The 26,385-nt window shown below is 39.8% G+C and overlaps 1 protein-coding gene across 2 annotated transcripts in view; it reads right to left on the bottom strand.

Annotated features, from left to right (window-relative positions):
- Window positions 1–3,074: 3,074 nt before the first annotated feature.
- LIFR (LIF receptor subunit alpha) overlaps window positions 3,075–26,385 on the bottom strand; it is a 52,855-nt gene continuing 29,544 nt past the window's right edge. For both annotated transcript variants that reach the window (XM_054652581.2, XM_077171175.1), the window contains exons 9-20: window positions 25,281–25,444; window positions 23,498–23,643; window positions 21,020–21,185; window positions 20,795–20,865; window positions 20,157–20,370; window positions 17,246–17,425; window positions 15,537–15,638; window positions 13,815–13,982; window positions 13,012–13,173; window positions 11,774–11,867; window positions 11,154–11,232; window positions 3,075–10,484 (exon numbers count right to left, since the gene is read on the bottom strand). In XM_054652581.2, coding sequence (XP_054508556.2) covers window positions 9,846–10,484; window positions 11,154–11,232; window positions 11,774–11,867; window positions 13,012–13,173; window positions 13,815–13,982; window positions 15,537–15,638; window positions 17,246–17,425; window positions 20,157–20,370; window positions 20,795–20,865; window positions 21,020–21,185; window positions 23,498–23,643; window positions 25,281–25,444 — 2,185 coding nt within the window. In that variant the 3' untranslated portion in view covers window positions 3,075–9,845. The remainder of the gene's footprint in view (window positions 10,485–11,153; window positions 11,233–11,773; window positions 11,868–13,011; window positions 13,174–13,814; window positions 13,983–15,536; window positions 15,639–17,245; window positions 17,426–20,156; window positions 20,371–20,794; window positions 20,866–21,019; window positions 21,186–23,497; window positions 23,644–25,280; window positions 25,445–26,385) is intronic.

Here is a 26,385-nt window from a genome sequence, read left to right as displayed (position 1 = left end):
TCCACTTAGTAGGGCTGAGCACCTGCCTTGATGCCAGCTTTGGTGGGCTGAGTCAGGCTTTGTGCTGAGCATTGGGTGCTGGCCAGAGCTGCTTCCTGGTTGCCCCTCACTCTGCCAGGGCAAAGTGTGTCTTGCTGCTCTCCACTGCTCCTCCATCTCCATGGGAACCAGCTGCTAGGAACCAGCAGTTAGGTTTAATCTGCTTCATCCTAAAGGAAAATAAGGATAAAAGAAAAAGAAAGCAAGTCAAGGGGTTCTAAAGCTAGATGAGACTTAGCAATGCTCCCTATGGGTGGAAAATCCTTGCTGCACTGGTTTGTCCTGGGTCAGCTGGAGCTCATTTCCATCCCAGTCCTGCCAGCTTGGCCCCAGGGAGCAAAAGAGTGAAGAGGAGGAGGAGGAGGGGGCTGCCAGGGTTGGGAAGTTGCCCATTCCCTGGATGGAGTATTACCCTGCAATAGCTGCCCATTGTAAAAGTTGCTATTTTGTCAGCCAGGCTTTCCTTTTGAGAAAAAGTTTTCATTCTGTTTGCATGGCAAAGTAAGCTGGGTGGAAAATTTATTGTTCCAGCTCTGCATGTTTAGCTCCCTCCATGACAGCATCACCCCTCAAGGGGAAAATCTCCTCACTTTAAAGGAGGAGATAAGGTACAGTTGTGGTTTACTCAGGGAGAGCAACAGCCACATCCCATCAGACAGATATATCTTTTATCCCCATTTAATTTCTTGGGTGGTGGAGGGTGGGGTGGGGGTGTTCCCCTTCCCCAACTCTCTCCCACTCCATTTTTCCTTGGTTTGAGTCATTGTGTGGCACTGTGATGTTGTGCCCTTGATTCTGCACTTAGGCATTTCACTCATGAGTAACAGCCTGGTGCCAGCACCTGTGGTCGCTGCAGCTCTGCAAGGTCCTGGCTTTCTGTCCCTGTGGACAGGACTCATCTGTGAGTGCTCTCTTGTGAAACCCCTTGTGATGGAGACTGCCTGGCAGTGCTGTGACCGACTGCCCTGATTTCTTTTGAATATCTATTCACTGTCACAGCATTTTCCTTTGTTCATTGTGCACTAAGACAAAGATGACATTGTTCCTCTTCCCCTGCTCTTTCTTTTTAAATCTTCCCTCAGTCTTTCTTTCTAGGAAAACAACCGTGCCAGTTCTTTCAACACCATCCCCACAGGCCATGTTTTCCAGCACTTTTTGTTACTGAGATATATGGAGAAGCATGGAAGAAATAGAGCTGCAGAGCACGGAGACCCCATGTTCTGTCTCATAAAACAGCAGCTTTCCAACCTAATTTTTTGTTTTGCAGACTCTTAAATAGTTTATATTGGCAGTAGTGGCAGCCTACATCATCACTTTTTGTGGACATGGCAGAATTTTCCTAAATTTTTTCTGTCTTTTGAAAACATGTGAGGAGCAATATCTAATATTTTCTTTACCATTTCACTTGCTTCCATTTTTTTTTTTTTCTCTCTACAATTTTTAGTTTTGGAATTTAGAATTCAAAAATGGAATCACTCATTTATCATCAGGCATTCATTATCATCAAACAATCATTTGAACTGATTGTTCTTACCAAAACACAGATTTCTTTTAATAGGTAACAAATGTTTCATACAGAGGGACTTTAAGCTTTATTTATGTGTTAATAGAAGCTTTCAGTGGTTGCACATCCAGGGGAGTGTGTACTTTAATGCTACAACCAGTGCCACATTGGGAGCAAGCAGCACTGGCAGCACAGGGAGAGTCAAACAAAGATAAGGTTGTGTGCTGGAACCAGCTGGAAAACATGGATGGTCTGACTCCCTCTCTCCAGTCTCATTGTGATGGTGACATAAGGGACAGTTCATGGTCCCTGCAAAAACCTCCTGTGTTCATGGTCCTCTGCTGCTGCTGCTGTGTGTCTCCATGATGATTGTATCTTCTCATCCCAGCTGCCCAGGAGCTGTGTTAAATATACAGCCCAGATGGATTAACCTGGTTTTGCCAAGCATGGAATTGGCTATATCTGATCACATGCAATATCTTCAGAAGATATTGCAAAGCCATCAACATGTTAATTCTTTTAGACCTGAGACACAGATGGAGTGAGACATCTCTGGAGCTGTTCCCTGGTGTCCCTGCTCTGACCAGAGCAGTAGCAGGGCTGGAGAGGACAGCTGTGGGATTCAGTTTTGAAACAATCAAGCCTTCCCTCATTCCCACAGCCCTAAGTGTCTTTTCAGAGCAGCACTCTTCAGTTCCACTAAAAGACCTAAATCCCACATCTCCCCAGTGCTCAGAGGAGCTCCCACATCCTGCCCAGTTGCTGTCACATCAAGCTGCACCAATCTCCTGTTGTGAGGCAAGGAATTGACTCTGACTTTCAAGGATGCCTCCAAAGAGATGGAGAGAGAACAATGCCACCATGCCATGATGGTTTTGTGTGACGTGCTGTGGTGCAGCACCTGTCATTGCACACGTGTCATTCCCAAGTAAAGGTGCTGTGGGTTAGATGAGCCACAAAATTCTTTGGCTCACAAAGGCACATCACAAATGACAAGACATAAATGGCCTCAAACATAAGGCCCATGACCATGGCTGGTCATCTCAGTTCCACTAAAGCATGCTGAGAAAGTGTCCTACACCACCCAAACCAACCCCACAGTGCACAGCCTGGGCCACTCCATCCCAGCACAGGGATGTCCCCCATGCGGAGTCTGCAGGGGCTGATGTCTGCACACCCTCAGCCCAGGCATGCAGGGGATCACACATCAAACCCCAGCTGTGTTAGAGCCACAAGCCAAGGAGGACACAGGTAAGTGACCTGGACTTTCTCCTGTCCCTACATTGTACACCAAGAACAGGAGGGCTTCAGTGGCCCTTGGAAATGGTAGGGTCTGTTGTGCTGAGGAGAAGCAGCCTGGGGAGTATTTGTTACTATCCACTCTGCCTATCAGGAAGCCAAGGCTGTGCTTGCTAGATCCTGTGGTTATTTACTCTGGCACAAAATTCAAATAACTTTGTTTGTACTGGGCATGAGCAGAATTTAACTCTTATTAAAAAATAAATGGGAAAGCAAAGAATATGAAGACATATAAGAGTGTAAGAAAATATATTTATTAAATTTCATGGCAATACTATGGCAAAATTGTTAAACACATGCTTACTTTTAGACACCCAAGCAATACAACAGGAGTTACATCAAGCAAGCAAACTAGGTTTAAATTGTATGCAAAGTTGTATCTTAGTGTTAGGTTAGTCTTAAATGTCAACTGCCACACTGAAATAGTATATCCCCAACATGATCCCATGCTTCCTTTTTTAAGCATGCATTTGTTTAACTGCTTAGCTGATAAATTTTCATATTGATACACTTTGTTGAATCAGTATTTTACTTGGCATGCTACAGCTTTATTAAAGTGCCTTGTGATGATTTTGCTAAATTTGTGAAAGAAGTAATTTTTCAAAAGCAGATTTGGAAGCTGGAAAATTTCAGTATCATTCAGCAACAAAAATATGCTAAATGACTTATTAGATTTAGTGTGTTATGAAGACTATTTTTTCAGCTCAATCTACTGATTTATTCTCAGCATTAACTTCTGTAGATGACTATGTCAAATTGGCAAACAATATTTTCACTAGTATTAAAAAAAAGTCCATTAAAATCTTCATAAAAACAGAACATAAAAAACATCTCTAAGCAAATTATTTATGCTGTAAAAAATATGGTATAAAAAGAGCTAAAAAAAAATTGAACCTATTCACAGTATATGTTTAAAGTTACAGCATTATAGTATAATGTTGTGTGTTTTTTTCAGGTGACCTGTATGATTCCACCAGTTCTGATGATTTGTGTGCCACAACAGGCTCAAAGTTCAAATTGCTGTTACCTTCAAGTAGGATTTCAGATATGATATGATTCAGTTGTTTTCTCTTTTTGTTATCCCCACCTTTACAAACTTTTGACATGCTATCAAAACATAAAATGTTTCCAAAGTCATTCTTGAAACACATTTAGAAAACATGGACAGAGTGATGTTCAAGGATTCTTTTTTATTGTGTTACTACTAAAGGGTGTGACCTTTCTATTTTACTTTTCCCTGCTCAAGCTATTAATTTTTGAAATTTTCTTAATCCACGTAATGAAAAAGTTAAATTTTCACTTTTTGTTATGTTCCTGGGTTAGCTTTACTCACTACCTTTTGCACAACATGAGACCAAGTGAGCTGCAAAGGTATTGACCGTTCTAGTGGAAGTTGTCCATAAATCTCCACTGAAGCTGGTTTTCAGTCAAAATACAGATTTGGGACTGTCCTAGAGATTTTGTTAGGTATCAAATTGAAAACCAAGGATTTCATCTGCTCTGGTACACCACAAAGTCACCTGGACAGTGCTGTCACAAGAAGAGAGTGAGACTGGAGAGGGATTAACCCCATCCTCTCATGAAACACCCTGCCATTAGACCACCTCACCTGCATGGGGATGCTGAGCCCCTGCCCTCCAAAACCCAGAATTCCTCTTGAGGTTTTTTTTTTGTTTCAGTTGTAAAAGCAGAAGGAATTAATAGATATTTTTGTGGGGGAGAAGTATTGTCATGCACACTGGGACAACTTATAAAGTTACAGAAAGCCTGCCAATATCATCTGAGGTTTGTTTGTATAACATGCTAAAAGGAAACAAACACTGGTTATCTGAGAAGCACTGGGAAAAATCCAGAGTTATATAAATGGGGGAGGGGAAAGAAAATTGTGGTGGAAGAAACTATTTTACAGTTCCTAACAAGATATCTAAGACAGTCTTAAACATAAGGGAATAAAACACTTAAACACTTCTAAATCCTTGTTTAGCATTTGGGGTTTGGGACTGTGTTTCCAGGCTGGCTAAGGAATAGACAAGGGGAAAAAACCAACAAATACTGCCAACAGCATCTTTGAGCATCATCCACAGAGGGCAACATTTAATGCAAGCACCACAAGTGTTGCAAAGTGTGTTGGGAGGAGCACAAGACAGCAGGTGCTTCCTCTAGACAAAACTGTCTCAGAAGATATATATTCCTGTACAGGACTCCAAGAAAATCACTTTGGCAATTGTAAGCCGACTTCCTCTGCCATACGCACCTAGGCACATGATGATGCAAGCACATGTGTGCATAAAGGGTTAGGACTTAGTGTTATAAATATTAAATGTCATTTGCACTGAAGTCTTCATCAAAGTCTGTGGCAGAACATAAGATGCTATTTACACGGGAAGCTCTTCATAAATTTATGATACACAGAGCCTTGTTAGCGATCTCATTCTCTAAATGTTACATTTTTCTAATATCTGTCAAATTATTTTACTATATTTCTATCTACTTGTAGGGATACAAGTATTCTATTTACAAAGCAGTATTTATTTAAAAACAGAGCACACAATTTATCATTGCCTTTTCAGAGTGATGTCTAATCACCTTCTCTCTCCAGTGCACTCAATCACTTTCCTTTTTGCTCCTATTCATTTTCAACTGAGTGAACTCATGATCACAGGAAACACCACAGCACTCAGCTTTACCCAGCTGAACCTATCAACAACATAAAAAGGTGACTTGAAAATGCCTCTTCAGAGCAGCCTAAAGCTCGAGGTCAGCAGGAGTGTGCTGCTGCCACGTTCCTAGCAAAGTCAAGTTCTGGTCCCCCACACAAACCAAGGATGAAGAAACGTGGTGCATCTGCCAATTGTGCCATGACAAGCAGCACAGCGACTGGCTCCCTTTGGAAATGGTTTACCCATGAAAGCAGCAACTAGAGATAATAAAGACAGCAAATGTCAGTTATTGGGTTCTAGGTCTGCCTATACAGCCACTGCATAGCAGGGGAGGTAATTCACTGCCTGCCTGTAATATTAGCTTACTATTTTGTTGATATATTAACTAGTAGTTCTGTGAGGTATATCACATGCAGATCTACCATCTCAAAATCTAACACAAGCATGAGATCCCACATCTCGGGCATGTCAAAAAACCAAAAATAATGAATGTGTCAAATAGGAGAGTGCACAATGATACAACAAATGTGACTGATGTTCCACACGTACAGTGAACAGTACAAAAATCCATTACAAAACTTAAATTGTCACATATGACAGGCATGGCTCAAAAATAAAAAGCAGCAGAACCGACGACTTTCTTCAGAAAGCAACTGCTTGCCATTAATACCCTACATCTCCGAACACTAATCCTGGAGGACTGAAGTTAGGCATGACACAATCCCTTCTGGTCGTATCCCTTCTGGAAGTTGTAGGATTTTGCTTTTTGTTTGGTTCTTTTTAATTTTTTTTTTTAAAGCTGCACTTTCTACTCTTCTAAAAATGAAGTAAAAAGGCAAAAGAACTAAAAATAAGTTCAATAAAGGATACGATTTTTCACAAAAGGATGGTAAGGAAATGCTGTTTAAACTTTAGGATTCCTAAGATATTTTCAGAAAAAAAAATTGTCCAAAGAGGCTCATCAGGAAGCTAGAAGGCACTAGTACAAAGAATCTGATCCCCTCTGAAACTTACAACTGTTATCAAAGCATTTAGAGGCTATAAGAGAGCACCATGCTTTGAAAGAGTATTTGGTTCAAAGACATTCCTAAAGATGCTTCACTGGTTTAACATGGCACTTGGGCTCAGAAAGCAAGTCTGTTCCCTGACTGTCCTGGTCACTCATCCCTACTGCTCCATGTACCTAGAGGTGGCTGATCAGATTGGCAGACCACCTCTCCCTATGCACCTGAATTCACTGCTGAAGATCTGAGATGGGGATTTGAAAGGCAGCACTGAATAGGCTCAAAGGAAACCACAGAGGTGAAGCAGCTGAGCTTTCAGGTGCTGGAATGACAACTGTTTACTGGCTCATCAGCATTAAGTGACAATAATGCTACAGATACTGCACAAGCTTGTGTCTCTCCCACATCTGCCCCACTCTTCTTACTGAAGCCATTTCAGTTAAAGGACCTTTTTGACCTGCATCCTGAAAGTCAGAACACCAGATATATAGTCAAGAATTAGGAAAAAAAAAAAAAAAGAGATTAATAACTAGGTCAGAGGGAGTTTAAAAGATCAACATTGAAGCAGAACATATATTTTGTGGAGCTTTTCCTTACCTAATCACTAAGAAATGAAGAAATTTAAAATGTTGTTGTCTTTACTGAATAGGAGGAGCAGCACACTGGGAAACCTGAGTATGTGATGCTTACGTGTAAGTGATTCACCATATGAACACTGACAATGGTCCTAAACTGCTTCCTGTGAGAGCTCTGTGTGTTCTCTGAAGCTGCCTTGATTTCCAGTCTCCAAATTAAAAATTCCTAGTACTCTCAAATGGCAGTTTGATTTTGTTTCTTGCAATACACAGCCATATGAAAAGCAGAGTTATTCTTCATGGTCAGCTGTTCTGCTACAGAGAGGGTTTTTTTTTCCAGTTGGATCACCATGCAATACTGATTGCTCCTCTGTACTGAGAATCTGCTCTATAAAAAAAAAAAAAAACCCTAACCACTACCCATACATGCTGTCCATGACATAATCTGCTTTCAATTAAAAGCATATAGCAGCAAAAGCTAAAATTCATCTTAGGAGATGGACACATTAAGCCAAATCTACACTAGTGAAAAGAAATACTCTAAAAAACAATTATGAAAAACAGTTGCCACTATTAGGATTTAGCCTCCTCCCAGCTATCAGTCACAAAGGGCTTAACTGCTTCCTTTCATGTGTTAGTTTAATGTTTTAAGTAAAATGCTATGACACTTCTCTTGTGCGGACGCTTGGCCACAAATGGACGTCAGCTCTTTGCACTGCCTATGTTTCCACGTGCAGCCCTGCTAACTCAAAGACTCAACAGATGAATCCTATGTGCACTTTCTGTCCTTTCAGAGACACCTTGCACTCTGCCAGACCTGCAGACAGACCTGTTTTTAGTACTTCACAGCTCACTAGTCTGGGAGGCACACACAGGGGGTTGTTACCTACTATGGTAACTATTTAGTGCTTTGCCTTTTTGTCAGTTCTGAAACACCCCTACACTTTCATTCTGTGGAGATGGCAGAGACACGCCAGCCTCTGAAACTGAAACACCCAGTGCTGTGATTAGGTTTAAGCTTATACTTGGTTTTATTTTGAGAGCCAGATCATGTGGTTTGGAGACCAAATGTCTGTCAAGTCATCCTCCTGGTCTGCTCTCACACCTTTACAACTAGCAGCCTAGCCAATTCAGTCTCCTAATCTGTTTTCTTTAGGAAACCATTCCAATGTCTTATTTATTTAAAAAAAAAAAAAAACCCAAAAACCAAAACCAAACAGAAATCTAAACCCCAAACAAAGCACAGTAGCTAAGGAAATGGAGATTAAAAAAAAATTGGTTAGAACCTTATGGAGACCCTTTTTGATCAAGCTCATCTGATACCTCCCCACTGTTTTACAGGAAGAAACAGGTAAATTTCTCAAAAGTTTCTCCTGTAAACTAGTGAAATTCATGTGTGCCACAGCCTGAAATTTACACAGTGAAATGTTACAGTTACAGTTGTCTAGAGATGCACATGGGAAAACAAGCATTTTAAAAGATGATTGTTCTAAACACTCCTTTAAGCACACAAATGTACATAATTTAAGCTTTCTTTGCATCACATATCTGGTAAAGGAGAGGTAGAATTAGTGGCACTAAAACCTCCCTGGGTTTCTCTCTGCCACTAGAGAAATCCTACTTTGTAGTCCCAGGTAGGATTTGTATAGAAGGTCCTGTTGGGTTGACACATAAGATCAAAGATCAGTCAGACAGCAGGTAATACAAAGCTAATACAATAAAGACCATCCAAAAAGCAATTTCTCCTCAAGGACCTAGTCCTACTACCTCTAATTTCATGTGCCAAACTGCTTCAGCAGCTAAGGTGAGTTGACAGAGATTTCCCCGTGGCTTACATTACTGCATAGTGCAAATCTGCTGAACACTGAGGGTGAATGGACTACTGTACCACTTCAAAGCAGGAGGTCTAGAGCAGAAGCTATGAAATACAAAATGTATTAGTGCAATACATTAGGCAAGATTAACTCTTTAACCAAAAGATAGAAAAAATATAGAGCATTCTAAGGTATTTTTGTAAAAAAGGAAGTTTTAAACTTTATGCAGTTCTTGTTGAGGTTTCAATCAGTGTTACACTTCTTTTCCCCAAGTTTGTACCCCTGAGTCAAACATTTAATAAACATTGTACAGTAGGTACAGAAATTAGTGTCTAGTCAAAAAGCAACAGATTTGAATGGCCATTGCTTTGTAAGTGTTAAACAGTGACAATAACCTTCCATACAGGAGAAGAAAAAAAATAGCACTCTCATTTGTTCATTGTTTATAACTAGGTACAAGATCTCAACAGTTTCCAACCACATTGTTTCTGAGTCTTAAGCTGAGATTTGCTATAAATTAAACCTTCAGTAAGGAAATCTGTTGGTGCTGCATCATTTGAGTCTGCATGGAGAACAACTGCAACAAAGCAAAGCAATCTTTCCAAGTTATAAATTGCATGAGACCATGTTTATCTTGGAGCACTCTGTGAAGGCAGGCAGAGTTCTTTGACTATAATTATCAGGGGCTGTAAATTCAAAACCCCTTACATCCAATATATTTTACTAGAGTAATAACTAAATTGCTATAATTTTGGCCTCTCAGCCTCTATTACAATGGAATATTAACACTTTGACTAACTTAAACATGGTAACATTCAGCTCACTAGAACTTCTGCTGACTGTCTCCAAGAATAATTCATGCCTTTTGCACTTTTCTTCTTCCTTTCTTAACAATACCAGGAATAAAAGCTTATTCAGAAGGCAGGTTCACATGCAATGAGGACTCACTGTTAATCATTTGGTTTGTTCTGAAAAAAGTGTGTGAAGGACCACCCTGTGTTAATGGGTTTAGGAGAGTCTTCATCATCTTTTGGGGGAAGCAAAAACTGTCGGGAATTAATTGAACATGGGCTCCCAAAAGATGCATTTTCATTGTTGCTTTCAACTGATCCAGGAGAGTCTGGAGTGCCCATGTTCCACGCATTTGTGTTTGCTTGAGGTCTATAACCTGCAGTTTTATCCAATTCTTCCTCCACAGGTGAATGGCCCTCTATTTTCAGAGCACTGATAGAGAGCTGCATTTGTGGCTTATAGCCTGCTGTAGTCACTAAGTCTATTTCTGGCTCCTCCTCTGGTTTAATTTGAGGCTGATACATTGACTGGATGTCAATGTAAACCACCTGAGATGACCCTCCAGGTTCATCTGTAGGGGGATTTGAGATCTCCTCTTCAATGATAGGGGGGCAGTAGGAGACAACAACATGGTTTTCCATTTCTGAGTCAGAGCCATCTTCAGGCACAGTGGTCTCTGCTGCTGGGGACATCATCTCTGTGTCTTCAATCTTTGGAGCTGTGGACTGTGTTTCCACCACTTCAACACTGTTGGGGGTGCATGGGTTCATTTCCAGTGTTTTAAGTGTCTTACTCCCCTGAAATGAGAAAAAGGAGAAGGGGGAGACACTAAGCTAAAAGATCTGGAAAATCTGAAAGCAAAAGTTGCTGAAATTACAGCAGTTTGGTGGCCTGTGGACTGTACTCATTCCATGGCCACTATAATGATACATTAAAAAGAAAAAAGTGCTTATCATTTTCTGGCTCACATTCCTGTAAATGTTAGAAGTATTTTATGCAAATTAAAGAGACTTGAGATCTTGCAGTATATTTTTAAGAACTTTCTCCAAATCTTGTCTTTGTACAACCCATTTCTGAAGGCTGTTTAAATATTCTGCCCATCTCAACTAATGTATCTACCAGGATAATGGGATATGGCAGATCTCCATACTTCCTGCTTCTTCTAATACTTCAACAAAGATGCCTGTATTACTCTTGCATTCTTATCAGGTACTGACATTTCTCATTAGCTGGAAGAAGAGAAATGCAACAGTCCTTTCCTAGTTCAAACATTGCAATTAACTACATTAACAACAACAAAGCTCTAGATAGCACCTGACAGAAGTTACTCAGTAAATTGGCTTGTTTCCTCCTGCCACAGAATTTTTTCCTACAATTGGAACAGATGAGTCAAAGTTTGCAAAAGAATTCTTTAACTGGTTTTATCTTTTAGAAGCTTAAAATACTAGATTTAAAATAAGGGTTACCTCACAGATGTTCCTCTGAAACTGCAGTGCCTTACTGTTCTCAGGATTTGGGATTTCTGGATAAAATGTTTCTTTAATCCTTTAAAGAGGAAAGAATAAACTATTATAAAGATAGCAAGGCCTGAAACAGATTGCGAATACACAAAAGGAGTCAGGACACTTCCCTTTAACTCAGAATACTGAAGACATCTGGTGCAAAGATTTAGTGTGTTAAACTTTCACTGAGTATAATGGAAAAAACAGCAACCCCTTTTTTTTTTTAAGTTGGGAATTTAATATGCCACATTTACTAAAAGCTGAAGATGATACGTCTATCTTTGTTTGTAGAGGGCACACAAATTACAGTATGTCGCCAGCTTATTTCCACTCGGAAACTGTTTATAAACGGTGCTCACTGAAGAGAGGCTCCTGCAAAAGCTTTTTGCATTCCTCCCTCTGACCTCTCTCCAGCTCAGTTTCTCCCTCACTTTCCACATGGTGTTTTTGCCACCCACCATTGAACAAAGCCCACCAACATCTTTGGGTATATAGAGAAAACAGGGAGCAATTAAAATCATGGAAAACCCTAGCACTGAAGCAAACACTTCCAGGAAAAGATGAGAACCCAAGCAGGCAGTTACCATTCCCTCTTTCGGTAGCAGAAGATGCTGGCCAACACTCCAAGCAGCACCACCACTGCAACAGGGATGAGAATTGCAATGATTAATCCTACAGCTGGGGGATAAGAAAAAGAGGAGACAGTAAATACATATCCAATATAATCAGTAAGTTTTATGGCTTTTCTAATATTCCCCCCATTAAACTTTTCTAATATTCCCCCCATTCCATTAAACTCAGCTAGTGCAATGGTCTGCAAACAGTGACCTACACTATCACCCTTTCCCTTTGCTGGAATTCACAGATTCATTGATAACTACAGGAATCAGCAGATATTTCTCTCTGATTGTTTAATTACAGAAGGCTTCATGTGCAGCACAAGACTCATTGGTACAGTGATTCTGTTCTCATTAAGCACTTGCATTGCACTTTCATGCTACCTGAGCTGGCCCAGTTTCTGATAATGGCTCTTCTAGGCCAACAACTAATTGCATAAACAGCATTGTCTTTTATATGTTTTACAATGCTTCTAATCCCTGAGCTTTAGCTCCAATAGATCTCCACTGCCTTCTTCCATTGATATTAAATGCTTCAAGCTTGATTTTAGTTGCACCCCAGTGTTTAGTCCTTCATAGGAAATACTTTTTTTCTCTTATTCTCCAAAGTCAATCTCTTTTTTGTAATTATCTTTCTGTGTTTGCTTCTGTCAAGGGATCAATAGGAAATACTTTTTTTCTCTTTTTTTCACTTCATAGGAAATACTTTTTTTCTCTTATTCTCCAAAGTCAATCTCTTTTTTGTAATTGTCTTTCTGTGTTTGCTTCTGTCAAGGGATCAATAAAACTGAATTCAAAGCAGAGAAGCATCTGTTTTCAACTCTGAAACTGATAAATATTTCCACAATGTCTTTCTTCCCATCATGTATTAGCAGATATTCATAATGGGAAACCTGGCAGAAACAACTGGCTGTTTGAGAAAACTAAGCTCAGACTCCACTATATTTAGTAGTAGGTTAGAAGTTATTTTTTTATGCATACATTACCATGAACTACAAAGTAGCTGTAATAGAAAAGGATGTTTCCCTTACTCTGAACTGTATTTTTGTATTTAAAAATAACCAACTAAATAAAGGTAAAAATTAGACTGTAGGCCCAAACCTACAGGACCAGAATAAACCAACAAAATAAGCTCAGCTTTATATACATTGTACAGCCCCTGTGCTAAAGACAGGGATATGTCTGAACAGGGATAATCAACTTACAGTCTTCCTTTGTCACCACATAGAGGCTGTTTGGAGGGCTCAATCCACCGGCAGTGTAGGCTTGTAGTTCCAGCTGGTAACTCGTTTTGCCTTGAAGATCAAGTATTTTCATAGACTTCTTTGTTAAGTCAGTGATATTGTTAACTTTAAGTTCTGGATTTCCTGTTTGTTTGGAAGCAGTAAGAAAAGCATAACTTCGTAAGAAAGGATTAAAAAAGACAACCTCAGCTTCAGCAAAACTGTCTTGAAGTGAGCAGATGAAACCAGAAGAACCGTCTGTGTAAAAAAACTGAAATAAAGAACCCTAGCAATGCTGCATGCTTACACAGCCCCAAGCAGCACAGGAGTGTGGTGCTGCTGCTGCAGATTGACTACATTTCCTTACCCTCCTGAGTGTCCTCTTATGAATGTCAGTCAGGCTTCAGTCCTGACAGGACAGGCACTGGAAGAATGTTAAATTTATTTAACCCTATTAAATATAGCCTTGTAACCTCCCCACCTCATCTCCCCGGGGTATCTGAGCACAGGACAGCATGACACATTGCCCCTTAGTCACTGCATTACTTTATGGCCTCAGTGAGACAGGGTTTTCTCCAACTTTTGCTTTGTATTAAAAAACAACTGGGCTAATCACACAAAGGCATTTTAAATGCCTTTGTCACATATCAGGAGCAAATTATAACAGTGAGTAATGCAACTGAATTATTATTAAAGCATCTTTTTTATTAAGGTGAAATGAAATTATTAAGAAATGGAAAGGAAATATGTAAGCAAGGAAGTTGCAATCTACACAATTAACTTACCTGATTCTGAAAGTCTAGGCTTTAAAGCATCTTTTTCACCTTTTGCAAAGGAAAGAAGATATCCTTTTAGAAATCCTCTGCATTCTTCAATAGGAATGTCTTCCCATTTTACCAATATAGAATCTGAAGAAGTTTCTTCAACAATAAAATTTGGTGCAGTTTTTGGAGCTGTAGAGAGAGTTATGAAGGAAGAAACCAGTAAGAAATTGCCTTATTATAAAATGCTGAAACCATCTAAGTATTTAATCAGTTTTATTTTGGAGCTAGCATTTTCCAACATTTTCCTCAAGACTCCTCACTGTAAAGTACATGCGAAAGTCTTAGCAGGAGTCTACAAAAATACAGCAAAGTTGGACTAATTGTTAATAATTACTGCAGTATTAGCTACTAAGAGGTGCTAGAAGAAAAATTTCTCTTTGGTCAGTCTTCTTACAGACCCATACCCTTCTTCCTGCAACAAACCCCTAAAGATTGTATAAACATTCAGAGGATACATGTTAGCTTTTACAGGCTTTAACTCATAGCCTGTCTTAAAACAAACAAAAAGAAAAAACCTACACAATTTTACCATCTCAGCTTAAAAGAACTACTCTTAGCAGTTTACACAAGTCCTTTTTCCAATACCTGAGGCCTACTGAAAGTGTTACAGCAGCTAATGTATACCCCCATGTATAATGTCAGGACTTAGCTGACATTTGGCTTTAAACCACCATGGCTAAACTCATGTTTAAGAATGCATCAATTTTTCTCTTGATGGTTATCTGTCCAAAGGCAAATCTGAAGTTTCAGCATGAATCTATGCTCTCTTGTGCATTTCTCAGTTCCCAGTAAGTTTCTTCTGCACGCTCAACTCATTATTAGTCCCTCAAAGTCTTTTTATCTTGAAAACTTCTGTTTGATCTGTTCATAACACATATGGAAAACTCTTCTGGGAAACCTTTCAGAATTTTTGCAGAAATACAAATGGCTGACAATTGAGTTTCTTGTAAAATCGCCTTAACCTCACCTTCAACCTTAGCAATGAAGTAAACAACCCCATTTCCAAGGACTCAGATTATGTCAGCAGTTCAGTTTTCTAGGCAAACTATTTTAGCAGAAAACACATTAAACTTCAAAGTGAAATCAGTGCTGTAGTTACAATACCATACAGCTATGATGTTAAAGGCTAAAGTCATGTCCAGACACCTGGGAACAGAAAGCATTCAGACACTAATGCATCTTCACGCCAGCAAAGCTCAGCACTGGGTCAAACCCCAGTTACCCACACAGGGTTGTGTGGGACAGAATACAATTCTCATAGTAGTTGTGCTCTAGGATCTAGTTTGGATCTATGAAGTGCTTTCATTTCAACACAGAAATGTTATGGATACTTTTTACATTTTCTGAGCTGTACCAGATGTGCTTAGAAGTTTACTTGGACCTGATGAATCAAAAAAGTTGCCTCTTCTTGTGTAGAATGGACCACAGCCATGTGGTTCAAATTATGGCTGTGAATTGCTGTGACACTCTGTGCCACCACACAAGCTGGAGAACACAGGGTTATTGCATAAGCTTGGAACTGCAAGTGGCTGGAGAAATGTGTTACAGTTATACACAGAACAAACAGAAGTCAGCAGTACTGCAGGGAGATTCTGGTCTCAGCCTTCTACCAACACTGAGCTAAAAAACAAACACAGACTAAGTTCACTTTTCAGAGATCCTGAATGATAAAAGTGCACTCACGCAGCTCTTTCATATACCCAGTTATGTTTTTCAACAACTGATATCCCATGGATTTGCAGCCATACAGAGAAAAGTTGTATCTCACGCCAGGTTTGAAGAGAGCTGCAAGAGAAAACAGCTGTAAGAATATTTCACTTCAGAAGAACAATGCTTTTAGATTTCACATGATGCAGATATATAAGTACATATTAAAAAATTAGAAAGTATAATGGTATAAATACCATTCCTGCTTGTAATTTCTACAAAAGCTATGCCATCAGATGTGGTTTAGAAGCAGTAACCAAGTCTAGCTCCCAGAGAAAGCTTAGTACTAAACAAAGAAGATTCAAAACAAGCTACTCAAATTGCATAAATTGCCCTTTCCATGGGGAAACACAAATTGAAGTTACCAGAAATAATCCCCTTCCTTTCCTCCCACAGTAGCCATGTAGATCCTGCCTCCTCAGAAATACAAATGCATTTGGAAATAACCAGGCTTACTGGAGCAACAGTACAAAAGATATGCAGAAAACTCTCAGAAGTGACAGTGAAACAACTTAGCAATGAACTTCAGTCCTGAACTCACTTTAAAAAACACAGATAGTCAGCATATTTATGCTCCCCATGTCTTTGGTGGAAGCACAGATATTTGATACTATAATGTGTAAATAATTTACCACTTTCTGGGATTTTCTCAAGTTGGGGCTGTACACTGCTTTCAAGACTTTTTCTAAACAAGATACCACTGTGAAACTACACAGAAGTCAACTGGGTTTCTCAAGAGTTCAGGTCCAGCCTGAGGGATTCTCCTAGCAGGACTAAGAGCAGAGGTGGATTTGCCAGCTTAAGCCCAGCCCTAGCAGCTGGATAACTCATAAAAGAGTCACATGCTGCACGAAGCATCCCATGAAGAGCTCAGGAGTAAAGCAGTGCATCACAGACACTGTATTGTCTGCTTAAAAAAACAGAAGTCTCTAGCTAGCACAAACAGAAACAACATGGACACAGTGTTGCGATTACAGACAGAAAAACATATTGCCCCCTTCCTTCCAGGTCTCAATCCCCCCCAACTTTCCCATGTACACAGGTCCAAGTTGTTTCCTTGAATGGAGACTTTAATACTAAATTCTTCTAAAAGGCAAATATATACCCTTATAGAAAGCAGAGAAAAAAGTCACACATCTTTAATGGGTTCTCTCTTTCCTCTTCTGCTGCTCCTAGTCCCACCACAGCTGAATTTCATTTCCCTGATCTGCCCACCAGCATCTAGAGACCTGGAATGTGCCCTGTTCCAGGAAATTTCAATAGTTGACAGCAAGCCAACACATGGAGGTCACACTTAAAAAAATTTGCCTCATGTAAAAACAACGGATTAGTCTTCTCCCATCCTGAGCAGCACTGTTTATGCTTAGAATCCAAATAAAACCCCTAACCCTAGATTAACCACTATGCATTAGGCTGAGTTAGGAAATTTTGGCGTACAGCTAGAAGAGGTAATTTCAAAACAGTTAATAAACACGGGATGACAAAAGTTAAATCAAGACTGATATTTGGATTTGGCAAGACTGTGTAAGAAATTAAAATAAACACAGTACCAAGAAGAAATTCATTTATTTACAGAAGTACACAGGAATCAAACCATCTGCAACCTATAGCTTCATGCTGCTCTCATTCCACTTGCTGCTTGGGATCTCAACCAGAAAGACTCACAAGAAAGTATTCTGACTTACCAGATTTTATCACTGCATTTGTTGTACTTGAAGGAAACTTCTGCCAGTCCACACTACAGGGTTCAGACCCAGATGAATGACACCATTTTACTATGTAGCCACACGTCATGTTGGGGTAAGAATCCCAAGAAATATTAATTCCATTGCCCATCGCCACGGCTTGATCTGTTGTGACATTGTCTGCAACAAAGATGACACAAAAATCCATCAAAGAGCAGACACTTATCTAAAGCCCAAGATGAAAGAAAGCCTTCCAGCCACAGCACAATGGCTTTATAAACGGCAGTCATTTCTAGGGGCAGTCATTTCTAGGAATGAGAGGCATGAGTGAACTCAGAATTCGAAGCAGTGCACTCAGCTGAGCTTTCTGGAGTGCTCACAACCAGACATAGCCTCCAGCAAATCCCTCAGCCAGCCTTAAGTACAATGAAGAGAAATGCAGCAGCTCAGGACTGGCTTAAACAGCACTTTTTCAAGGTAAGGATTTACAGCAGATGTCAGGTTCAAATATGAATTGACACCAATCTGGCAGGAGCCTCCAGCTATAAATTCCTGCTGTCATTTCATCAAATGGTTTGCTTTGTGTTTCTTTCTAAGTGTCTTGCTGTCACCTGCCCAACCACAAACAACCATTTTTCATGAAAAATCAACATCAATAATCATGTCCCTGGTGAACTTTATGGAGGCTTCAGTCTACCAAGGGTAAATTATACAAGAAAGAAAAAAAAAAAGCTTTGCCTTTAATCTATTTTTCTTGTTTCTGATTATCAAAGCTCTAGCTGCCCTTGTGAAGTGATCAGATCTGGGAACAGCTTCCAATTCCTGCAGCTGCCTTCCATGGCTGTCCATTACATGGGACCCCGCAGAGCTAAGGGACAGTTTCCAAAGGCCACCACAAAAGGGGTGGCCCCATGACAGATCTGCAAAAACAATCTCAGGGTTTCAGTTTTCCTTTTTCAGTGTTCTCATTTATGCACCCCATTGAGTCTATTATTTCATTTTATTAAAGCCATAAACTAGGGAAGGCTGAAGGGCAAGGACAGTTTTCAAGAATTAGTGCTATGAAAACTTTTCTCTCACAGATGTGCTGCAAATGTCAAAGGACTGCCTATTTCTAAATAATCTTAGCACACAGTTAAGTGTATAATTGTTTTGTAGCTTGCTTATGGCAAGAAAAAGACATAAGCAAATGAACTCCACAAGGGCCTTGATACTTTCCCCAGAAAAACTACTATGCATCCAGTGAAACTATATTTCTGTGATGCTGGAAAAGATCATATTTCTAATTAGCAGACATTAATTTTTCTATTTACAGAAAAGAGTTTTTTACTGACAGTAATCACATAAAAACCATTTAAATACACCACACCACCTTATTTTCTGAGCTAGATGACTAGAAATTCATCATGGGCAGTACTACTCATTTTGGTGTATTTATAGCTGCAACGCAGACTAGAAGAACAAATAACTACTACCACTAGAACACTACTGTGTTAGGGGAGCCTGGATCAGCCAGATTATATGCCTCAACTCTCTACAGAGCACTGTTCAAGGACAGTGACAAATTAATTATGGCAGTGTATCCTTTGTTTGTCTTTTCAGTTTTCATAAACTCCAGCTTCAGACCCTTTGCTCTCTTATTGACATTAAAAGCACTTACAGACTGCATACAGGAAGCAGCCAGAAAAGATGTCTGGGCAAAAATGTCATCCAGTTCTTTGAATGAGTCATCTTGTATGACTCCAGTCAGTGGCTCAATTCCTATACCAACTCAGGAGCAAATCTTTAATGAGTACAAGTTGGGTAACACCAAAGGGAGCCTCAGACATCTAAGAGAAAGCTATAAATGAATGCAAAGCTCTAGCTGCCATCAGCTCTCCCACACCACAAACCTATTATAGACCTCTTTGACTTCCAGATCCTGACTCTTTCTCTGCTAAAGGAGAGCTATAAAAGCATTTCAAATCAACTGTCCCATATAGTTACTTTTCCTTCCAATGGGCAGACTAAGAATATACTACCAGGTATTAGCATCAGTGCTGTGCTCAGTTCTGGGCTCCTCAGGACAATAGAGACATGGAATTCCTGGCATGGGTCCAATGGAGGGCAACAAAGATGCTTACCAGAACCTGAGCTGCCAGACAACCAACTGTGACACCTGTTCCCCAGGTGGGCAAGGAGAAGTGGACCCATGAATGCTCCTGGCAAACAAGTCGAGACAGGCCTTGCTGTGTGAATCTGTTCTCCCTGCAGAGCATCAGCCAGATATGGAGCTAAAGATTTGGTGTGCAGGGAAGCGTGGACTCTCAATAACTGCTTTGCAATATTATCTACTCTGCAAGCTCAGTGTTAAGAGCAGGAAATCATTATCAGGCTCAGCTATTTCTGTATACAAAGCCTTCAGGAAGAGAGCAGTGTTTTAATTGGGAAGCTAAAGCCCTACCTCCTTTTCAAATACTGGCTCCCTAGCACAAGGATGCCAACACTTTACCAACCAGCCCAATTAATGTTCTCCTACAGAGCTCTCGGGCATTGAACTGACAATTGTCACCTTAAAAAGCCACACAACACCTCCAAAACTTCTGAATCTCTTTAGCATGTAACACTTCTCAGTGTCTCAACAAGAACCACACAGGAATACACTGAGCTCCCTAAATATCAGGGATCCACACCAATGCTTTTGAAAAGTGCAAATAGCTGTAAAGACTGCACGTTATCATCTTTATTTTATGTAAAGAGCACAATTAATTGGTGAGACACTACTCCAAAAGCAAAGCATTTGTCCCCCCACCCAGCAGATTTGTGTGGGGAAATAAACACAAACACACAAAGCATTATTTTTCAATAAAAAAACTCTCCTAGATATTCCTCAAGCTTTGAAGGTGTTTAATTCTCAGCTGGGAGCACTCACCACTTGGAAGTTCCACACTTGTTATCCTTGAAGGAGGAGATGAGCCCGCATGGTTTCTGGCTACAACGCTAATTACACAGTCACTTTTTCCAAGTTTTATCTCAGTACTGTTTGAGGGTTCAGAGACTACTTTACGCTCCAGTAGCCTCTCTAGCAGGTAGCAGGACACTTCATGAGACACTATTTTTCCATTGGTTTCAGAAAGGGATAAGGGCTATGAACAGACAAAGAGTGCATTAAAACCAAAATGCAATATACAGAAGATGACATAGGATAATATGAATTTACAGCTCCTGATCTAGTCTGATGACTGTGTAAGATTATAAGGCAAAAAAGTAACTCATGTGTAATTTGAGAATTAGCATGTAAATTCCTAAGTTTTTAATTTTCAACTCAGATGCATTTAATTCTTCATGTGAAATGCTTCTCAAAGCAATATTTAAATTATAAAACTTTAATAACCTTCTTATTTGGGGAAAAATATTTGTCTCAATAGATGGTTCTATAAAAAGTTAAGAAAAGCAGTCTGGTTTATTGACTATAAACTTTTGTAAACGTTTATATATATTTATAAATTTATAAAAGTAAATAGTTTTTTGTACAGTTACATCACATAATATTTTACTTGTTCTATCTACCTTCCAGAAGACTATTACGCTTTCACCAGAAGGACTTCTCTCTCTCCAGATATCCGGTCCTCTTGCAGGAGCTAAATAAAAAAATAAGAGTGGTAGTATTTTTCCCCAGTAGCACAGTAGACAATTTACCATCTATTGAAAAGTTAGGTTTTTTTAGATGACTAATTTTGAAATACGTATCTTCCCAAGTTCAACATTTTATCATCAAGAGTGAGATGAACTTACGGGCTTCTGATGTAGTCTGCTCCACCCCCCTGCTCCAGTCACTCCACCTCCAGAAGTGGTCAGCAGCCGAGCAGCGCACCCTGAGCTGGTATTTGGTGTCAGGGCGCAGTGCATTCAGCTGAGCTGTATAAGTTGAAGATTTCCGCCCAGGTATGGAGACATTGTGCTGTTCAAAATTTACAGAAATTGACATGATACGTGTATTTTTTTTTTCTCCTAAATTACACTGCTAGTCAACGCCTAAAAAGGTGAGGGTTTTTGTCCCCCAAAAATACTGACAGTGTCAAAGCTGCAGTCAAGCCCTATGAAGAAAATAGTGGGAAAAAAATGTCCCATGCAGTCACCCTGAACAAAAACTTCAGAGATCCACCAAAATAAAGTTCTACACAGATAGAATTTGAAGCATACAGTAATGTGCAAAAAGGAGCAGCAACATGGGTGATTCTTCAACAGGGCGCACACAGCAGCAGGTGATTGTTTCCCATCTATCCCACTCAGTCCCCCTCTCTCCCATTTGCATCAAAACTGCTCACATGGGGCAGGCCAGAATTCTGGTGTTCAGAACCCACACTTCTACTGAACACATGCACATCTTGCAGGGACAAAGGCCTTTTTCCTATGAGACATGCACAGAAGTTCCCTAAAGACAGTCTGCTTGAGCAGGATGTTTATCATGCAGTCTGCTGCCTTCATTTTTCCTTTAGAAGACATTATCCAGGTCCTACCCAAGTCATCTCAGTTCACAGCTCTTATGACAGGACTAGTCTCTCCTATTATTCTTAGAGTGGTGTGAGTCTAGAGAGCATTTCAATTTCACAATTAAAGAAATCCTAAGCCCAGGAATATTTTTTACTGATTCTAATTATAACACATGTGCATCACAGCTGCCAAAAACTGGACTCAAGTGACTTTACGATGCAACTAATTTTGCATTTCTAAAGCCAAATGACAACTTGAAAAATAATAGAAAATCCAAATAACAACTTGAAAAATACTAGAAAAGCCAACAATCTCTCATGCAGATGGAAATGCTTCTGAAAACATCCTCAAAATGCCATGTAAAACCCCATAGCAATTTCACAGCTCCTTTTGTGACAGGGAACTCCTGGAGTTTTTTATTAAGCAACCAGCAACCATAAAACAAAGCTATAAAAGCTTTTGCCAAGCTGTTTGCTGCATACAAAATATCCGTGGGTGAGAGCTCTGATACAGGTGAAGGGAATCAAACTGCTGTGGAAGTGTAAGTCCTGACCCTTTTCCACTATCCCAGATGATTGATGCAGTAGCAGAATTCACAAATGAGTCCAGGCCCCAGACTTTGAGCTGCATATTACAAAAATATCTGAGTTCCTTTTGTGGTACCTAATCTCTGGTGTTACTTAACACAGGTTACTAGAGACAAAATACAAAAGCTTAAGGCTTCTGCACTTATTAAGTGCTCTGAAAGTATTTAAAAAATACTCTTAGAGAGCGTGCACCCTCTTATTTTGGAGGCATGTACATAATTATTATCTTCAGTCTTAGCTGCATCATTTCTGTGGCTTGAATTTACGATATTCAAGGCTGTGCTCAACAGCTGTGCCCAGCTGGCAACTAAGTGCAGAGGGTGACAGAATACCGCTAAAAATCAAACAGGCATTGCAAAAAGAAGCCTCTGAGGTTAATGTGCTCAAATTAAAAATTCAGGCTCTGCGCACCAAGACCTACCTGAGAATTCACTATGTCCCTACTTGAAATGGTCAGAGATAAGTGCGCACAAAGAAACTGGGGGTAAATCTCAGGCCAGCTGAAAATGCACTTCTCATTAGGCTTCCCCAGTGATACAGGTCACCCCACATTAACTTCATGCTGCAGAAGTTACTCCAGGCAAACTGGGGTTTAACTGGAAATTAACTTCTCCCATCCCATGGGAGAATCTTTCCCTATCCTGCCTCTGCATCACTGACATATGAGCAGGTTTAGCAGCTGCCTAACATGGCCACATGCATGTCAACTGCTGGCAGCAAACAAATGAACTGTTCTCTGAGGGGAAAAAATAAAGGGAGAAATTCAACTGCAGACTTCAAGATCTGAAACAGCCAGTGTGGAAGTCTGCAGGGCAACAATGCATCCTGGAACAAGAGTATGTTAATACAGCTTGCACCAGGAAGGACAAAGCACATGGACTGTTACCTAAAAGATCAGCATAAAGCACTATGCACTCCTTTCAAGTACCAAATAACATGGTGTATAATTTGGCTTTTCTCTAGTGTTCAAAACAAAAAAAAACCAAAAACCCACCAACCAAAACAGGCAATAACAGAGATGAACAGGAATTTTTCTAACTTTAGTAAATAACTTCTACTCATTAATACATTAATGACTTAATAAGACCATCAGAATGAAGCTCTTGGTGAGATATAAATTTGAAATGTGATTAGTTCAGTGAAAAAGTTTAGCATTTGTTCAAAAAAATTATCTTTTACAAGCAATGCTTACCAGTTTTCTCTCAGAGTGACTACTGCTAATTTCAATTTGACACAGAAGCCTGGTCTCAGCAAAGTTGCCATTTATAAACCAACGCAGTTGGATGCTTGTAGAGTTGTTCCCAGTAATAGTTAACTTTTCTGGGGCATTCGGATGAACTTAAAAAATAAAGAAAAAAACCTTCAGTCGCAAGGAAAAAAACCCATTTACTATAGTTCAGAAAAATCTTATTTTAGAAGGTCAGAGAGAATCAGAAGGATAAGTGTTTCAATCAGCAGCTGGGAAAACTGGTGCTGGGAAAGCACCTGCAAGCACTCTCATTCCTGATATCTTCTCAGCTATCAAATATGGAAAGAGATTTAGTTAAGACTGAGTGTACTGGACACATGATAAGGAGCTGAGACACAGAAAAACATTTTTCCTCCTAACTGATTTTATCAAAAGAGTGAATCACTAGCTATTTCAGAAGATCACAGGTGACAGATGAAATTTACTGTACTTTGTTCAACTTCCGTGAACTTTTTAAATTAGTACTTAAAATCTGCAGACCCGGACAAAGGAGGATACCTAAATGATCCCACCCCAAAATTCCCTTCATAGAATCTTTCAATAATATTCAGCACTAACATTCACAGCTATCAGAGTAAAAAAATACCTACTGTTGGATTTGGTCCAAATACCTTAATGAAATATGTGCTGTGCTTTGGAATTTAACTAGACAGTGCAGGAAAGAAAGAAAAGGAAACAAATAGGAAACAGTAGCATATCACCTGGGTGTGAAACAGCCCAGTTAATGATTAACAGAAACAAATTATGCTTTTCCCAACTGTCAATTTACTCTGACAATTCTAATCTCAGGCTAGTTGAACTGGGACCTGGACAATGAAAAATGTACTATCCTCATATTTAATTCAGTTTTTTGGAGAACAGCAGAATACTGTAACCAATAGGAATCCCTGAAATCTCAGCTGGGACTGTGGAGGAGAAAAGGGTGGTGAAGGCAGTGCTACAGAGATGGTCATCTTCCTTTCCTTTTTTAAACTAAAGGTCTAAATGAGAGAAGTTACTTCTTTATCCAAGCCCTGACAGCAGATGATCATGGCTATTACCAATAGGACACAATAGTCCTGATATTACCTTCTGTCTTTCCGCGTTATTTTTTTATGCTCCAAATCCTGCTGCTGTAAAACTGTGTAATATTTTGTCTTGTAAGCAAACACTGAAATACAGGGTAATTTACGTACAGGTTCATAAACTTACACCTAAATTTTAATTGTTGATGGGTAATAGAACGTGAAACAAAGCATAAACTTGCTGTTTATGAGCACGGAGAAGCTGTGGATGCTTCATCCCTGGAAGTGTTCAAGGCAAGGCTGGAGAGGGCCCTGAGCAACCTGATCCGGTGTGTGGCATCCCTGTCCATGGCAGGAGGTGGGGCGTGGAGAGTGTGTGTGCTGTGCTGGAACTAAATGATTCTTAAGGTCCCTTCCAACCCCAGCCACTCTGGGATTCCATGATAAACAGCAGCTGTCTAATTATTGGATCACATATGAGAATTTATCACGCAGCTGTCCGTCCAACAAGGCAGCACTGCTGTTGGCATCTCCCTGTACAGTTCATCTTTGCCTCATGAAATGCTCTGAGTTGCTTTCAAGTTCATATTATTGAATATGGTAATAATCTAGTGACAATTAAGGAAAATAATGAAAAGTATACCATGTAGAGCTCTTCAAACCCAAAACTAACAAACAGCATGTAGGAAACATATTTTCCCTTTGTAAGTCATAAGTCTTACCTCTTTGAGTTATATCAACCAAAAGAGATGACTGTGCTTGCCCGATAGGATTGGAGACACCTAATATGAAATCATAGGTTTTTTGATCAGGCAGTACTGGAAAGCCACAAACATGGTCTCTGTTCATTTCATTGACTTCGCATGAAACATTTTTACCAGATGTTCTACAAAGAAAAGAGAAGAGGGAAAACCTTAGTTTTTGAGTAAGTTAATTCCTAGCAGCAATCACAAGTCTAGACTGAAAACATGGTACAGAACGATGGGTTCAGTTCACATGGCTTACAGAATGATTTGATTGCAGAGGCATATCTAACACCACAACGCAGGTTAAAGTGGCATCAGTCATGACTTGCCCTGTTCTCACGTGAAACTCTCCTCTTCCACTAGCATAACATTTCCATTCTCTCACTTCTCAAAAGCCTGGAAAACAGGTAGGTCCTGTAAAACCACCTTACAAGTCACAGCTAAGATTCTGATTGAATGTATCTTTGTTCAGATCAGCATAAATTTGCATTTAAAGAATTTTCTTAATTGATTTGTGAACTAGTGAGATGCTATACACATTGTCTTTCTATAAGCCCTGTTAAAAATGAAGTCAGGTTTCCTACCTGGAATACATCCACTAGTCCCAGCTGTCTTTTAATAAAAAGCAGGAGAGGCAGTGTGTTAACAGACAAGAACAGTGGTGCATCTTTAGGGATAAAATCTAAATTGTGTATCTGTACATATGTACATATATCTGTTTTAATTACAGTCTCTGTAAGCCTCTCTTTCAGTAGCGCAAGTTTAACTAACTACTTCTTTCAGGCATTTTTACTGTGTTCTAGCTGAGCTCTGAGCTCCCTCCACACTGTGCTCTATAGTTCAGCATAGTCTGACAATAAGGATGAGAGTATTTATCCCGAAATACATCATCTCTCAAATAATCTCTCAAATTTGGGCTGCGCAAAACAAGACTGGACAACATTATTACTTATAAGATGAATATGGGCAGTCAGTGACTGAAGCTCCTTTCCTGTGAATATCTGCCCTGTTTTGTCCACCTCTTTGCACCCTACCCAGCGGCTTTTTTAGCACTGGCACTCTAGATGACATCTGTGACTGT

This window comes from Agelaius phoeniceus, chromosome Z (assembly GCF_051311805.1).
Source record: "Agelaius phoeniceus isolate bAgePho1 chromosome Z, bAgePho1.hap1, whole genome shotgun sequence".
NCBI classification, from domain to species: domain Eukaryota; kingdom Metazoa; phylum Chordata; class Aves; order Passeriformes; family Icteridae; genus Agelaius; species Agelaius phoeniceus.
This window is presented reverse-complemented; position numbering and strand designations above follow the sequence as displayed.